Source organism: Acanthaster planci, linkage group LG16 (genome assembly GCF_054643075.1).
Source record: "Acanthaster planci isolate LZ-2023a linkage group LG16, COTS_SCS, whole genome shotgun sequence".
Lineage (NCBI taxonomy): Eukaryota > Metazoa > Echinodermata > Asteroidea > Valvatida > Acanthasteridae > Acanthaster > Acanthaster planci.
In genome coordinates, this window is record NC_141792.1 from 7435956 (window position 1) to 7452643 (window position 16688).

General features: G+C 43.3%; 1 protein-coding gene and 1 long non-coding RNA gene across 2 annotated transcripts in view; one reads left to right on the forward strand and one right to left on the reverse strand.

The window, feature by feature from the left end:
* Positions 1-13126, reverse strand: LOC147796453 (uncharacterized). The gene is made up of 3 exons (XR_015427965.1): positions 12850-13126; positions 2236-2343; positions 1-1836 (listed from the first exon to the last, which is right to left on the reverse strand). It is a non-coding gene; the product is annotated as an uncharacterized LOC147796453 (long non-coding RNA).
* The window catches only part of LOC110986532 (solute carrier family 2, facilitated glucose transporter member 5-like), a 23302-nt gene continuing 12994 nt past the window's right edge, over positions 6381-16688 (forward strand). The window contains exons 1-6 of the mRNA XM_087147152.1: positions 6381-6609; positions 9491-9598; positions 13405-13569; positions 14513-14639; positions 15510-15625; positions 16461-16620. Coding sequence (XP_087003278.1) covers positions 6562-6609; positions 9491-9598; positions 13405-13569; positions 14513-14639; positions 15510-15625; positions 16461-16620 — 724 coding nt within the window. The 5' untranslated portion in view covers positions 6381-6561. The remainder of the gene's footprint in view (positions 6610-9490; positions 9599-13404; positions 13570-14512; positions 14640-15509; positions 15626-16460; positions 16621-16688) is intronic.

Genomic DNA, 16688 nt, shown 5'->3' on the forward strand with positions numbered 1-16688 from the left:
ATCCACTCTCCAATAGGACTTAACGTGTTCTTAAGTTCCTTGGTGACTGACAGATAGATCAGACCCTGGGGCCGATAAAACGATTGGCACCCGCATTCACGGTTGTACAAGTCGCGATTATCGTGATCATAATGACAAAGGGACCAGGAATAGTCCCTTTGTCACCACAGTCAGCGGAGTTGGCTTGTTCGGATAACTGTAGTGATCAATAATAAAAGATGTGGCTCCTTTCATTTGTGAGACTGGTGTGGCGGTGGGAGTGAGTAGGGTGTGAGCCTGGGGGACGCGTAGGGAATCGTCGAAGCGTGTCAACAGACCACTTGAAGGATGCTGCTCTACGTACGCGAAGTCTGCAGAAAAGCAAAGGACTGCAGATTGAACTATGTAACTCAGAGTGTGATCCTTTTTGTCTGCCGACATTAAATCTTTGGTTACGCCGAGACTCTGTTATAGCCAGGGCAAAGCAAAGACTCCCATTGAATCAATTCCTGACAGCTGTGTCAAACAGAGTATTTTGCTTAGAACATAGAGTATTATGTTTACAGCAAATTCATGCCAGATAACTAGCAGCTAATAATATGCAAGGGCAGTGCACACTGCTTCCTATTAGTTTCAAGTTTAACTTTTGCTCAGTGCCTTTAGGTTTTTATGCATGGGTGTAAATCCTTGGGGATATATACCTCCGACCTTTTGAGGGGGGAGATGGGCTATTGAGTCACCCCCCCCCCCCACACACACACTTTTTTGCCGGGAACAAAAAAATGAAGTGGATTTGGAAGAATTTTTCAGACTTGCAACGACTAAAATGCATTCAGTATAACTCAAGAGGCGAAAACAATTTAAAAAGCCATAAGTATGCCATCCTGAATACATAATTACAGATGTGCATCGCATCACTATCATTAACAAGGACCTCTATATAGAGACAGGTGGTATTCCCCCTCCCCGCTTTTCATTTTCATGGCCGGACAAGTCAATATGCAGCAAGGTATGAGACGGAGAGAACCCCCCCTGCTTTGTGTTGGTCATCGTGTGTTAAGTAACAATAGTCTGGAATGTGTATAGGGATTGGACATGTTGGGGGGGTACCCCTCGGTCTCATTTCTTGCTGGGTATGGACAAGTCATCCCTCCCCTCCCCCTTGCCCATTCCCATCCCCAAATTTCCTGCACAAATTTACGCCACTGGGTTTATGACAGGCACAATTTCTGCTTAGATCCTCGACTCCGATTGCTATACTACAAGCATCTACTTGTCACCTTCATTCCCGGGAGCTTGGGACATAGCAATCGATAATGCTGCTCGCCGTCATTTGTCATGGTCCTGAGATACAGGGAACAAGACCACAGTTTGACTAACCCGTAACCTGCGATAGTTAAAGCGGGCTATTCTGTCGAAATTCACCACAACGCCACTGATTATCCTGCCTAAGTGTGCACTGGAGGGTACCAGCGTCCCATTCACAGTTGCCGGCATTCTGACACAACTGAGAGCGCCTCAAACACTAAAGAACACCTCCTGCTCATAATACCGGCAAAATGATTAAAAACAACTGCTCAGCAGTGGATAATAATTCATCACATTCGGCAGAAGACGACAGTAACACAAATTTGAGAAATATCGTTTCGCACCTCTAAATTGTAAACACTAACTGCGTTGTTAACCAACCAAAATTCGTGATGAACAGACCTTCTTCATATCCGTGTAGTTAAAACACAAGCTCGCACTAACATCTTTTTGTCCCTGAAGAATGAGAGCAAACGAACTGGAGCCAACCAAGTCATCTCGTTTCGTAACTTCAGAACTCAATCGACAGTATCACTCTCTGGGGAAAATCTAGATAAAGTTCAATACATAAACAAACAGAAACGGGACCTCAAACAAATTCCGTTGATTCAAGAGATGAATTCGAGGATAGTTACAGATAAGTCAACGATAAGGTGAGTTATATCTATCGAATTATTACAAGGTTTCTTCTCGTGAGTGTATAGCAGCCTCAAGGTTTACGATTGTCAGTACATGTCTTTAAAATTACCACTGATCTGTGGAGTTGTCTGATTCTACCCCAAAATCCATTGCTAATTTTGGATCTGTAAAACACGGTAAATTTTAAGATGCGGGAACGGTGTCAACTTTCGTTAACTTCACTTGCTTTTTCCTTTAGTTTTACATTATCTTTTACATCTCTTTTTACGTTAGTAGGGAAATACTCCTCTCCGGGTTCAAAACTCTTACTTGAAAAGCAGCCTTGTCCGTGTCTATGTACACAAAAGGCGTATCCCATATAATTGCACAGCAATGACGCATCGAAGTGGGTCCAAAGGGGCAAAAACAGAGAGCCGTCTGGATTAAAAACAAATTGTAACCAAATTTTGGTTACTAAATATTGTTGAAACAGGAGAAAACAGGTATTTTCTTATACCTTTTTGCAGTATGGCAAACATCATTCGGGAGAGTTGCCCCTCTCTGATGGATGCAAGACTCGATGAGAAGCTCACAGATAGACCTGGACAGTCTAAATTTGGCCAGGGCCCTAAAGGCACAGAAGGCACTGAGTCAATGGCCTTGGAAAAATTTGAGGACGTGCGTAACACGCCTAACGTAGCCTACACCGTAGAGCACAGGCACCTCGCAGACACGCAAAAAGTTTGTAGAAGTTTCAGTGTCTCCCATCGTGAAAGTTCGAGTTTCGGAAAGCTTCAGATTGTAGCAGCTGTTTATGGCTTCGTGCGGCTTTGCAGCAACATGACGTTCAAGGCCCCATCTCTTCCCAGCGCAATGAAATGGACGATATTGTACCTTGAGCAGGGTAGGGCCTACGAAACACTGGTGTCTATACGGCGGTGTAAAACACCTAATCCGGGCCCGACCAATAAGAAGTTCGAAAGCCTGCGGAAACACACTCTGTGCCATAAATCGCGCATAGTTTTTATTTTATGCTTTGGCATCTCTTCTCTATATTTTTGATTTTAGAAAAGCTTCAAACTAGTACAACTTAGTATTGGTATGAAATACAAAGTTCCAACGCTTGCCAGCGCAATGAAATAATTAATGGTTCTGATGCCTTAGGCAAAAGGGGGGCCAACATCAGGGGCGTAGCCACGGGGGGGGGGAGCTGGCGGGGGCACGTTGCCCCCTTATTTCCAGCGCCCCAGGTGCCTCCCACTAAAACAAACAGATGAATGGATAATGAACAAGGCTAACAAAAGCTTGCCCCAAAAACCACACCACTGAAAGCTGGTGCCCCCCCCCTAAGATGGTGGTGCCCCAACTAGTAAAATCCTGGCTACGCCACTGGCCAACATAACACTGGTACCAAGAGTCCGCCTTAAACTTGGTAATTAAAACTGCCCGACTGGCCCTCTTCTCAAGCACTTTTGCTTAATTATCATTCAGGCAGATAGCGTTTTACTTGGGTACATGCACCACCACTAACGCACCGCATTTATTCACCAGATGGGAATGGACATCAGATGGTAAATGCAGAAAGGTACAAAGATTACAAGTCAAAACCATGAAGGGACCAAGAAACTCATAACTACGAATGAAAAATGTTGCTTCGTATATAACTGGAGGACACGTGCGAACTGTGGAGGGGATGGGCTTGAGCGATGACTCCTTTTATTTTGGTCTTAATTTAAATTTGTCATGATTGATATTTCACTGGCTGTACCCTGCGCATATGCCATGTCCAACGACTGGACTGCACCGAACAATATTTCTAACTGCATATAATAGTATTTCTATCTTATCTGTATGTGTACATAACTATATCGCGGTATGTATACAATGAATATGGGCGTCAACCAGGGTTTTTTTTTTCAGTTCAGTCTTACGGAGATATACCCTAGGGCAGATGCAGAACTCAATTTTCGGGGGGGGGGGAATTTCTTTATGGAACCTTTGATGACCTTATTGAGGAGCGAGGCTAAATTTGGGAGCTTTGTTTACCCGCTTTGAGTAGGAAGGAAAATAGTAACAGCAAGACTATAAAAATTCAGCTCACAGATGAGGCGGGAACCACTCCACCGTAAGGTGGTGCCCTTTGTACCCGGTATAATACACCGCCCGGTGACGGGTGCAAACTTGCGTTATTTTTCAATGGGTTTTATAACAATAAGTAGACAGGATCTATCTCAACTTTTATTGACAGTATCGATAACCTGCTCCTCACAGAAATATTGCCATTACATGTGCTGTGTATTGTTTATGTACCTTAGCTGTTTGGTGACTTTGTGTTCTGGTTCTTCAAATAGCAGAAGTTACCAGTAGATCTTTGTTTTCAGGACGTTTCACAGCCATGCCCAATGACCGATCCGTGGGTGGTAACGGGGGGGGCGGATCTCTCCCCAGAAGAATTTTTCTTGTTGTTGATATGTACGTGTAGTTCGAAAAGGTCGATTCGGTTGAACTGGCCTCCTATAACTTACCGAGCTCTGACGCAGGTCACTTATCCTATGCGCCAGGAAGTAAAACACGACATCGACGTTGGGCAGTACTCGGCACGACCGTCCGAGTGCGCTCTCGAATCAAAACGATTTCCCGTGGGTTGAGGTCCAGAATGGCAATTCAAATTGGATAAAAACCAGACTAACATTTAATTAAGGTCGACGACGGACATGGCACGCATTTTTCTGATAAGTGTATGCAGTTTTGCGCCCAGAAGCAGCCAAACCAGTGTTAAGTAACTGGCAGGGGGGGGGCCACGAGGCCCCCTGAGTCTCTCCCTCATTGAAAATTTGAAATGTGCACAACCTATGTACAAGCCGCAGTCAATATATTTTTGATCTCCAGCTTGAACAAAATGTGTTGCAGATGCTTCCTCAGAACATGTCACCTAAGTACATAAACACTACTGAACCAGTAGAAGGTATTTTGAAAGCCCGTTTGAAAGGTTTACAGGCAAGTTTGGAGCTGAGAAGTTCTTGGTTCGTCACGTAACAACAGGCAACGACATATCATCTGACCAACTTTCAGAGGGGCCGTTTCTGAATATGTACGCCTTTGGCTGAAAATGCCAAGCAGGCTTGGGAGCCACTGACTGGCTGGAGCGGCTGAGACCGATTTCAATCGACCACCATCACAATCGTTAATATACTATCGACCATAATGCAGTCTATAAATAGACGAATCCGGTAACCAAGGTAACGCTCTCACTGGTCGCTTGCTGCGGGCCCACGCCAATGGCTGTAAACACGGAGGTACCAATTATTGTACAAAATGCTCTCCACCATCGGGAATATTCAATGAATGGTCTTTGAATTAGTTGGTACACTTTTATTAATAGGGAAGTTAATCAAAGACCATCATTGAAAAATTACATCGAATTACATCGAAATATTACACATGTACATCAAACCAATTTGTACCACAATCTGGTTTTGCTTGCAGGCATCCATTTGAACAGAGTCTGACTTAGGCATTTGCTGTTTTCGAAATCCACGGTGAAGTAGGTCATGCGTAGGCCTTCTTGAATACGACTACAGATACGTCTGCCTCACTTTCAACTACAAACCCTGATTAATATTGGAGTGAACTGAACAAAAAAAGGGATTTTGCAGACGTGAATTGCTCGTATTCTTGAAGTTAGGGGTCAGACATCGAGGAATGTAATTATGTAATTGGCTGGATTGGCACAATGCATTTACAGCCAATTACAGCGATATCGCAGATTGAAATAATTTATGCCTGGGTGAAAGGAAACCAAGCCTGGGCAAAGGTTCAATGTCCATAATTATGGAGGGCACCACACCGAAGTTCAGCGTAGACGATGTGCCCCATTCAGCTGGAGAAGGCTCGTACATCAGTCTAAAAATAACATGATGCGTTTTAAAATCATGGGGACAAATCACAAACAAAACAAAATACTCTCCAAACACAGTGGGCGGCCTCTCCTTAAAGGAAGCAGAGTCCTGAGGAAGCAAAGTTCTCCTGCCCCTGGCGCCATACAAGAAGACATTACCCTCCAATGTAAATTTTATCATTTATGACTGGAAAAGGGTCAAACTTGTCTCCAGATACATTCCAGTTTGTGGTGGTCGAGTGTGTTCCTGTCAGTACTGGTTCTATGGTCTACAACTGAACAGAGCCCCCCCCCACATACACCATGTGATAGCGGTGTCCCCGGTTGTCCGTCCACCACCCAATTAAAATATCATGACCACCCCCCCAAATAGACAGACGACTTGGCTTTAAAGTCTACATGTTGGTCTAAAATAAATGGCAAATTTTGCGACATGCCCATTAATTGAAGTTGAAGGTGTGTTTCGTAAGGTTGTACTTGGTACGTCTGGTTAATATTTATACAATATGATAATCACAAATATAGCTTATCGTTGGTGGTTCTGATACACAAAGTGTCACCATCATTACACAACACGCATCACAGTTGGTAACTAACGGCAGTCCACAGTCCATTTCTGTTGCACCGCACCGGCCTGGCACACATTCGTTTCAATCCTTTGCACAAAATTTGCGTTGTTTAGTCTGCAGTGGAAAAAGCAGACGAATGCTTGATTATCATTTGCTGTAAAAATTTTAACCGCTGCTTGCTCTTCAACCATGGATGAGAAGGAAGTTAGGATTGCAGAACCGCAGCAGTCGCGAAAGGTATGTATAATTAATTGTATGTACACGGCATTGTTCACATCATGAGAGAGTTGATATTACTTAAATTAAAGAAGTCTTCATCGTAAAAGTAAACAGCGCAATATGTTGGTTCTCACTGGCATTGAAGTTTTGCAGTGAGACATGAATGCATACGATAATTTTACCAGTCAAAATTTTCGCACAGCGAACCATGCACATACTGACTAGAAGGTGTTTCAGACTGGATGTGATTCACGACTTCTTTTCATTCTGTCCCGTAATGCATCATCAAACCTGTTAAGTCCAATTTAGAACGTATGTTATTCCTATTGAAGTCATCAACTTCCGAAACACAGCTTTGCAAAAAGGGTATTCCTTTCCTTTTTAACTGCCCATCCTTGTCATTTGATTTAGTAACAGGTACATTTTTGTTTGTTTTTTATTGACTGACCAAGTTTGATCAAATAACGCATCATGTCGCTGACGCAATTCAATCGTTTCACTTTCTGTCCCTTTTATTTTGCTGGATTGTAGCCTCTGTGATTTTGTTGGTCTTTTCGTACTTGCTGCGCTGGCGTTGATCTGAATGTTTACACTGATCGAGTCTTTCAACCAAGCTCAGGGCACAAAATTCTTAAACATTTATAAGAAAAGATTAATCAGGGTTTATTGCCATGCACTTGCACAAAAATGAACCACCAAGGAAAAGGACATGTAGGTCAGCAAAATATATAAACTTCCAGTGATTTTTGTTACACAAATAATGCATCATTAAGGTTGTCCTCTTGAGATGATATTACACTTAGGCCCTAAGCTCATGGGTTCACAAGAGTTCTTTGTACTTAAAAAATGCATTGCACGCATGCATTAAAGGTATACCCTTAATATTTTATGCTTAAGTCCTACCTAACCAAGCAAACTGTGTCCTCCACAAACAACATTATCCCCTGCAGATCTTATAGTTGCCCAGCTGGTGTTTGCCCATCCGTCAGTGTCGGAGTATTTGCAGGGCTTTCTTTCTGAGTATTTTGCCCGTTTGTGTTAGTGTCTTTTTGCCGACGTGTTTTGGCTCCTCAGTGATGTCGTTTGCATGGGCAGCCTTAACTTGAAATATTTGTCATTGTTATTCTTTTTCATTCAATCGCTTAAATTAAACAGATCAGTTGTGAAAGAAAGATTGACTGCCGCCCTTGGCGGAGAATACGAAATCTGAATCATTCTGTTAGTCTTTCCACTGTTCACACAGCCCTTTAAATTTGAAGTGTTCTCGAAGCAGATTATTGATCTAAAGGTTGGTTTCTTTGTTCAAAGTTCAAGTCCGAAGAGGGCTATAAAATAACCAAAATAGCCACTCCATTTAAGTAACAGTCAAATTCCTACGCTGAACTACCAAGCCCCTTCTGCTTCGTTAGAAAGAGGAAATAATTTCAACATGCCATCACACAAAAAGCGCACAAGATCCCACTTGACAAAGTGTAGAAATCCCAGTACATGCAGATAAGGTCTCAAGGTACGTGGGAATTCGATTTGGCTCTTATAACCCACCAGGAAAAAGGCTCTAAACCATTTGGATTCCATCTTTGTCCTATCACAGCCAAATGTCTATTTCGAAAGTGTCTGAGCTTCCGAAACTTTAAGGCGTGTAAAGCATCATACCGTAACCAGTGACGAAGATTTAGGACCCGACACTAACCACGGAAGAAACCTTTCTTTGTCATAAACCTCCAACTGTCAAATATAAGCCAGTACTGTCGGGTCATGTCAATTAGTACAGATTTTTGTCCTTTTTGTCCATCGATTTATATACACCCTATCTTAGCACATATAGGTTTCACCAACAAACCAACCGACTTTCGGTGCGCAAGACCTGAGATCTATCCGGGAGAGGCATTAATCGCACGACGCTGAGCGGAAAGCTAGGTCATGGACTGCTGAAAGCCTGGGTCTTGGCCACAGTTCATTTGGATCATGCACGCATTTGCTAAGGCCGCAACGAACTCTTAACTTTTGGAAAGTCTGTGAAAATAAAGTGTCAGAAACAGAGTTCGCACGATACGGAAAATGTTACAATGGGATGCTTCCATAATTGCACGTAGGCCGACTCCACGGGCCTAATTGCTTACGCTTACCCTGCCCAGGAAGCAGGGCATTTAACATTGTTGCCCTTATGTCACTGTGACCAGGAAGTTAGAAGGAAATCTATCTGTGCTAACTTGGTCAGCCATCCAAGGCACACACTCGAGTGTTTATATCCTTCCACGAGTCCATTCACAACTCTAAATCCATTATGTCCCCTGGGCCCACCTCACACATACACGCCTGCCTTTCAACATACACAAGATACTCGCTAAAGAGGGGGTTGTGGGGTGTCCCCCCCTCACTTAGTCAGTTTTGTCGGCAAAATACCGTATTGGCAAGAATGGAGAAGGAAGGGGAAAGAAGGGGAGGGGAGATTAGGTTAGAATCAGGTCGGGAATCAGACTCTCTGTACACTCTTGAAATTTGCCGACAGTCTGTCAGTTAGTTTTATGATGACTCCCCCTCCCATTTAAATGGTCTAGCGACGCTCGTGAACACGCATGCGTGTGTATGACCCTCCCTTATCTTGCCCCCTCCTTGCCCAATAATGCTCTATGATATAACCAAGGACATTGTGCTGCGGCTGTAACCGTTGTATGTGTATTGTGGGAGTGCTGCACAGCCACGCGTATTGATCCTCCTTCAAGGCCCGTTGAGCTAAACACATAGCGATATACACCAAAAGACTTGGTTCATTCATTGGCCAGTTGAAGTTTTCCAATCTCAACCCCCTTTGAAGCATCCTCCTAACAAGTGTGCGAATGAAACTTCGTTCAAAATGGTGAGGGTTAAATATTCATCTGCCGATCCTACTCTGAAACAGGGGAAAGCTACAGTATGGCTGGCTCTGTCCACCTTCTCCGTTTGCGTTGGGTCTTCCCTGCAGTTCGGCTACGGGACCGGCGTCTTGTCGGCGCCACTTGGCTTCGGGGTGAGTGTCTATTTGTCAGTTATTTTGCTTTCCCCATACACACTTTCCATCATCAGATCATTACGCCATATCTCTCTGCGCGATTAAATCCCCACTTTTTGGCTTGATCTCCACTATGCTGCAAGACAGTGTTTTCATCATTTGAAGTTTCGTCGACTTGGCCATGTCTATTTTGCCATTTCCAGTTAAAAGCAATTTATTTAAATGTCGAACCGTCCACTGGAGTAGCACGGGTGTTGTGTGAAACTTTAGTACTTCCTCGTGGAATATAACACCTATCAAAAGAGCTAGGGCATCATTTGACACATTTGAAACTGTGGCACGTGGCATTTATAACTATAAGGCCAACGGTCAGGGTGATCGACTGAAAAACATTTACCGGTTCCGTATATTCACTACTGCCTGAAAGTCACAAACGGTGTGGTGTCAGCCACAAATTTGATACGCTCATCCTGACACTGTTCTCATCATTGCCACACTTTCGATCTGGTGCTAGTTGTAGTTTTGCTTGGCATATAAAATATTCGGATGAACGTACAGTAACATGACCTAGCAGTGGATTGGTTGATTGCATATGATAGCATGTTGGACCATAGAGCAAGGACTATGGTTGGACATGGAGGTATAAAAATGACATTTGATGGCGTTTGGGGATTGGTTTGACCATGGAAAAGAGATGAAGGGAGCAAAACTCTAGTCCTTGGTCCTTTTTTATAGCTCCATGGGTTGGACCAGGGACTAGATGGTCCAACCAATCCCCAAACGCCATCAAATTTCATTTTCGTCTGATGACATCACGGAGAGTGCATAAAAGCACGGAGAGCATAATAATGTCAAGTTTATCTTTTAAAATACAAAGCCGTATGGTGGAAGGCCTCCAATTTCTTGCCGACAGTTCATCATTTCGCTCCTTTCTGGTGTGATTATCATGTAAGCTCTCTGCCAGCTAATAGATTATGTAATAGTTGATTATTTTACCATGTCCATTTGCTTGCCTTGATTCCCACTAAGGCCGTGTCTGAAACAGCCTATGCTGAGTACAGCGGCATGGTTTAAAACGACCTTAGGTATGGAGCTATACAGCTCCATGGTATGGGTATTCTTTGTGACGAGACCCATGAACTATCGCAGTGTTTATTTTCTTCCTCCGTGGTTATGCCACATTAGCAACTCTGTTCTCTGGAACATCTACTGGTCATCCCACTAGCCTATGTTTTGAAGCATATCTCGGATATTCAACACCCTTTAAAATGAGAAATATTCACCTCATGCAATATTCCCCACTTAATTTAGTGCGACCCACGTAAGCCCAAGACGCCCCCAAATGGTTCAGCATCGTCTTTTATTGTGCATTAAACCGCGTTATCATTAAATCTCGAGTTTATTTTCCGATACCATTATCACTGAATTTCAGCACGCTCGTTATCGATGTGATTGGAAAATTCATTTGCGCTTATAACCGTCTAACAGCCAAAACAAATCATTCCTCAGGTACATTTATAAACAGTGGATCGATTGTGTCGGTCCTGGGCTGCCAACCCTGGCCAATGTAAGTCAGGTCATTGTCGGCTACGCATAATCCCAAGAACACTCCACTACGGGTATAACCCTCGTCAGGAGCTAGGCATCAGACTCCATGCAGTGTAACACCAACAGTTAACCGTTATCGCAGACCTGACCACAAGTTGGCCAGCTCAACCAAATTCCCCTAACGGCTTTTGCATATCGCTATTGTTGGGGTTACGTAACGGATTTCTTTTGGCTGGAGACGTCCGTCTATTTATAACAGTATGGGGCAAGGACTGCCTTGGTATATACTAATGCATGCACTATATACGCGGAGGAAATGATGCCTGAAAGCTCCAATGTATGTCAATCAGGATTTGGGTGTCTTCACTTGCGCAACTGGTACAATTCAGAATACATGTATAGCTTCCTAATTGTGATCCAGCGGTACTGAGATTGATTTACACGGAAAAGGACAATCGTTTCGCTAAAGTTACTGTTAAACTGACTTTAAACTTAAGTCGAAGACTCCTCAATTGAACTTCTCATAAGCGTTAGTCCATAATTATTCAGTATAATGTCGTTACAGGGTGATTATTTCGTTAGAGTATCGATTCACTGCGATTTTAACGGATTTTCAAATGAGGAGTAAAGAGTTCCAAATATCTTTATTTTCACTCCTAGTGGTACACCTAGTCCTTGCTCTATGGGTGAACCAAGCACTTTTTTTCTCTCATTACTCTTTAAAGCCTAAAGGCAGAGTAAAAAACTCGCTCTCAAAAAGAGTGAGTCTCTCATAAATCCAAAAGAGTGAAAAGTGAAAACCACTCTCAATTTAAACTTTAAAAACCACTCTAAAAGAGTGAGATTCGTAAAGGATTGGAGTAGCAGGCGCGGGAAGTCACTCTTTTAGAGTGTTTTTCACTCTTTTAAGAGTGGAGTGGCTTTGTAAGGGCATTCACTCTTTTGAGAGTGAGTTTTTCACTCTTCTGCATTTAGAGCGTACTGTCAATTGATAGCGTTAGGAGGTTGTGCCCCTGTACCTCGGTTGGATTGTGTTGCTTGTGTTGACCAAGTCCAGTGAGTGCTTCCCTACAGTGGAGGAAACCTCCAAAGTGCATTTGACATGGAATGATGTGGGAGAGGGTACCACCTCCCCAATTTTAGTGGGGACCATTCACTGCGTTTCCACATGGTTTCAGCAATCTTGGGAAATCTATGGATAATTATGCATACGGACCTGTTTGGGAACGATATGTTGGATATTACCATCAGTGCTGGAGTGTGGATACACTTAATCAAGGGCGGACCCGAAACCAATTGTTTGGGACCAAACTGTGTGTGTTCGTTCGGGGGAGACAACGGGGGCCATGCTGCCCCCTAAAAAAGAAAAACTTTTTTTTCTAACAATGAAAGAAAGCCAATTTTGCAATGTAGGTCTATTACATTTTCCTTCTTTCCAAAACCGTAAAAAAGCCCCAAATATAGTCCCACCCGTTTACGGAAAGAGTATAAAAGGTTGCAAGAGATAAATCATTAAGCCACCCCCCACACCCACACACAAGTGTGTAAACGCCTTCAATCGTGGACTCCCTATTGTTCCTCTTTTGTTCATACTTTAACTTATTCGGAAGACCTCCCATATGTTTTGTCGACGTTTTCCAACCGTGGACTCTTCGGCAACCATGGACCCTATTGTCCCCTACTGTTATAGGTCCACGATTTGAATGTGTATACCAACTCACCCGTATAAATGCGTCGGTACTCTCTGCCGCAAATCGTAAGTGGTGTTTACGCCCGTGTGCAGAGGGCCTATAGCAAGGCTGAAGTTAATCCATACAGTGCAGTGTTGCTCTTAGCTGAAGCTGTAGGCTTCTGAAAACCGAGGGAAGGAAATACAACAAACTTCAAACAACTGGCTGAAGAATAAAACGACATCAGCAATGACACCGACCCCGGAAGATTATGCCACTTTGTTTGATATTTTGCGGTACAAAATGGAACCAAAAACAGAAATGAGTATATGCAATCTCTCCGCCGGTCTAACAAAATTCATGAGAGAGAAGACAAAGAAGACAAAGAAGACTTTTTTACTTTAGGAGTGGGAGGATAGCCCAAAATGAAAAAAAAAATAGAATTAGGGAGGGGACGAAAAACGTGCATACAGACGATGGCAGGATTTGAACTTGGGAAGATAGACCCTACATTGTAAAAGTACCACTGCGCCGAATAACCCAGTAGCCTTAACGGGAACAAACTTGTATGACCCCCTCTCGCTCTCCCTTTATCTTTCGAAACAGTATTTGAATGATTTCTACAACATGTCAAACTATCAGCGCCGGGAAACGTACTTTGACAAGGATGCAATGAACTGGCTGCTGGCCTTCACCACTGCACTCTACTGTGTCGGCGGTGCTTTTGGCGCACTCCTCGGCGGTACACTCAGCGACATCCTCGGCAGGCAAGTAGGACCGTTTTCGGTTGCGAAATATTTTTTGTTTATTGTCCGTCGGTCTGGGTATTGTGAAAAGTCCCACTGAAGTCAAATCTTTTCCTTTAACGAGCAGAAACGTCTCATTCTTTGACAGCTATAAGGCGATCCAAAACCAGCGAAACAAAACGACCCATTTCGTTCAACCGGCTTTACAATATTCTGTTTTCTGAAATTAAACATGATGGAGCCACACCAGGTCTTGTCGTGTGTCCCCAAACTCTGTATAGGATTCTCGAACTTTTTGTAGGCCCATCCAATCCCAAACCACCTCAACCCAACCCAACCCAGCGACAAAAACCTTAAGGACTAATTTCCTCCCTCGCCCTTGAGTTTCTTTGTAAGTTAGCACGATTCCCAGTTTGGAATGTACTAATTCCCTCTACAAGTAAAAATAATGTTCATTATAACAACTCGCCCACGGATTCTGTATCTTGATTGGCCGAAAGTGTGTCATGTGACGCTTGCTAGTTTCACTATTTTATACCACCGCAGCCTCTTTCTGAAAAAGAACTATACCCGTATAGCAACCAAAGAACTATATATGTACCAATGAAAGCACACGCGCGTATTTCGGCTCATAGCGAACAACACCGGTTAATGAATGTATGCAAACGGTGCTGTTCCGTTTGGAATTCTTGAATTAAATTTGATGAATGTAAATTCAAGTTTGGTGTTTCATTATTGATTTTTAGCTTAAATTTTGCAGAATCTGTGGGGAGGTGTTATAAAACATACACTGACTGCTTTATCTCGCGGTATAGTAAAACTAGCCTCCCTTGGTGATCTTTGGAATATTCTATTTTTCCTCGGCTTTGCCTCGGGAAATTAGAATGCTCCACGGATCATCTCGGGAGGCTAGTTTTACTATACCACTCGAAGCAGTCAATATTTGTCATCTTCACATTTTCAGGAAGGGCGCCCTCCTCCTGAACAACATTTTCTCCATTGCTGCCGCGCTCCTGTTCGGCTTCAGCGGCGCCGACTACGCCAATAATTTTGAGATAGTTATGGTTGGGCGTCTCATCATCGGATTCATGGTTGGTAAGTGTCGCTCGTCGTTTTTGGGGAAAAAAAGAGATAATATCATATTCCGGACAAACTATTAATTGCCTGATCGATGTCAAGATGCGGATTGGGGATTTTCCAGTTTGAAAATGACTAATTTTACAAATGGTATTGCTTTTGTACTTAATGACCTCTGGGTTGATTCTTTAAATGATCAAGTATGAGACGATCAATAGATGACGTTACTGGTTGTCGGACCAGCCAACCTACAGTCTTCCAATCAAAACGCTGCTATACAACTTTTATTGACGAGGCTGACCTGAAGCATAGGAGGACTTACACCAAGGAAATATTAAGGTCGAATCCCGCTAACCTTTTGACCAATATGTTGGCCACGAAGGCATTAACATACAACGAAATCTATGACTGACTCACAAATCACAGTTGTAGACTCAAGTCACGTGACTTTGACTCGAATCAGACTCGAATCGCTATTTTTTGTGACTCGTGACTTGACTTGTATTAAACTATCATTTTTGAAGGCTTGACTTGGACTTGCAAAAAAATGATTAACTTGTGACTTGACTGGGACTTGACCTTGGACAAAAACTTGTGACTTGCTTGTGTTGGGACCAAATTCACTTAGGACTTGACTTGGACTTGCAGAATTGACTTGCTATCTGTTACAAACCCTTCTTCACTGTGACATGTTGGGGGAACTTCAAGGACAAACTTCAGTGACTGCATAGTCACCAGGTCCCTAATTTAAATGCCGCCTATTGTCGAGTATGATTGGTTTTCACAGTGGGCGTAAGTGGCAAAATAAGGGACCTGGCGACTCTACGATCACCGACGTAAGGCGATGACACATTTAAACGCTTTATGTATATGTATATGATTTACCAGGCTGCTCCATCACTATCGTGCCCCTGTATCTGGCTGAGATCTCCCCGGTCAATCTACGCGGTGCTATCGGTACTTGTCATCAGCTAGCTATCACCATCGGCATTCTCCTTGCGCAGGTAAGCCAGTCTCACGCACAGGAGCTCCGTCTCCGGTCATTACGCACTCCAACTGAAACCGAACGTGTTGCATTCCACGCGACCCAGTGTATTTATCGAAGACAAGTTTATTAGTCAGCTTCGGAATATCTGAAACTGAGGAATGGTTGCTCGAGGTATAATTGTAAAACTGGCTTTGCAGAACTCCGAATTGTGGTGGCTAGCCGGATACGTAACTCCTTTACACTTTAGGTGGAAAGGCTTGCGGTAGCACCATGCAAGGAATATATATCTTATGAGTATGTATGGTTCTGAAAAGAACCTGGAGTATACTCAACGTTTCGGACTGCGTGCTCAGTCTGTCGTCAGGAGACTGAAGAGATGCTGAAATTGAAGCTGTTTATATAAGCTGACTGGATACAGTGGGGTGTGGATTCTACTGGGTGCACACTTGTAGTTTAGTTGGCAGTTGCATGCATATACGTTAGTCTCTGGTTCCAGTGGGCCGTCCTTTAGCTTGGTACGTAAATTCCCAACTAAAGATGGCTAACAGAAACGTGAAAGCTGATTATTGGATTTTTAGAATATCTATCTCTTTATAGTGTCTTAGCTGATACCAAACTTGCAATGCTCAGGCCCCTCAATACCACAACTCAATTTGCACAATGATTTCAGACTGCTTCAAATTGAATCACCTCAATCGTATGCTAAATCTGTCGTCTTCCATTTTTTTAATTCTACAAAAATCTGACACATTAATTGAGGTATGTTTTCTAAAACATGAGATACCGCGAAAGTATACATGGATTGCGTCTTTTAGCATAACGTTCCGTATTTGCCTGAAACTTTGTTCTAGGCTTTCGGTCTGTTCGTGTTGAACAAAGAGAACCAGTGGCCCATTCTGTTGGCCCTCACTGGGGTGTTTTCGGGCATCGAGATCCTGACACTCCCATTTTGCCCCGAGAGCCCCCGTTGGCTGCTCATCAACAAGAACAAGCCGGAGAAATGTAAAGCAGGTATGGGCTCGCTAATTCCGTACGTATCACTATGTGACGTTAACATACCAATCACAGGGTTCTCATCA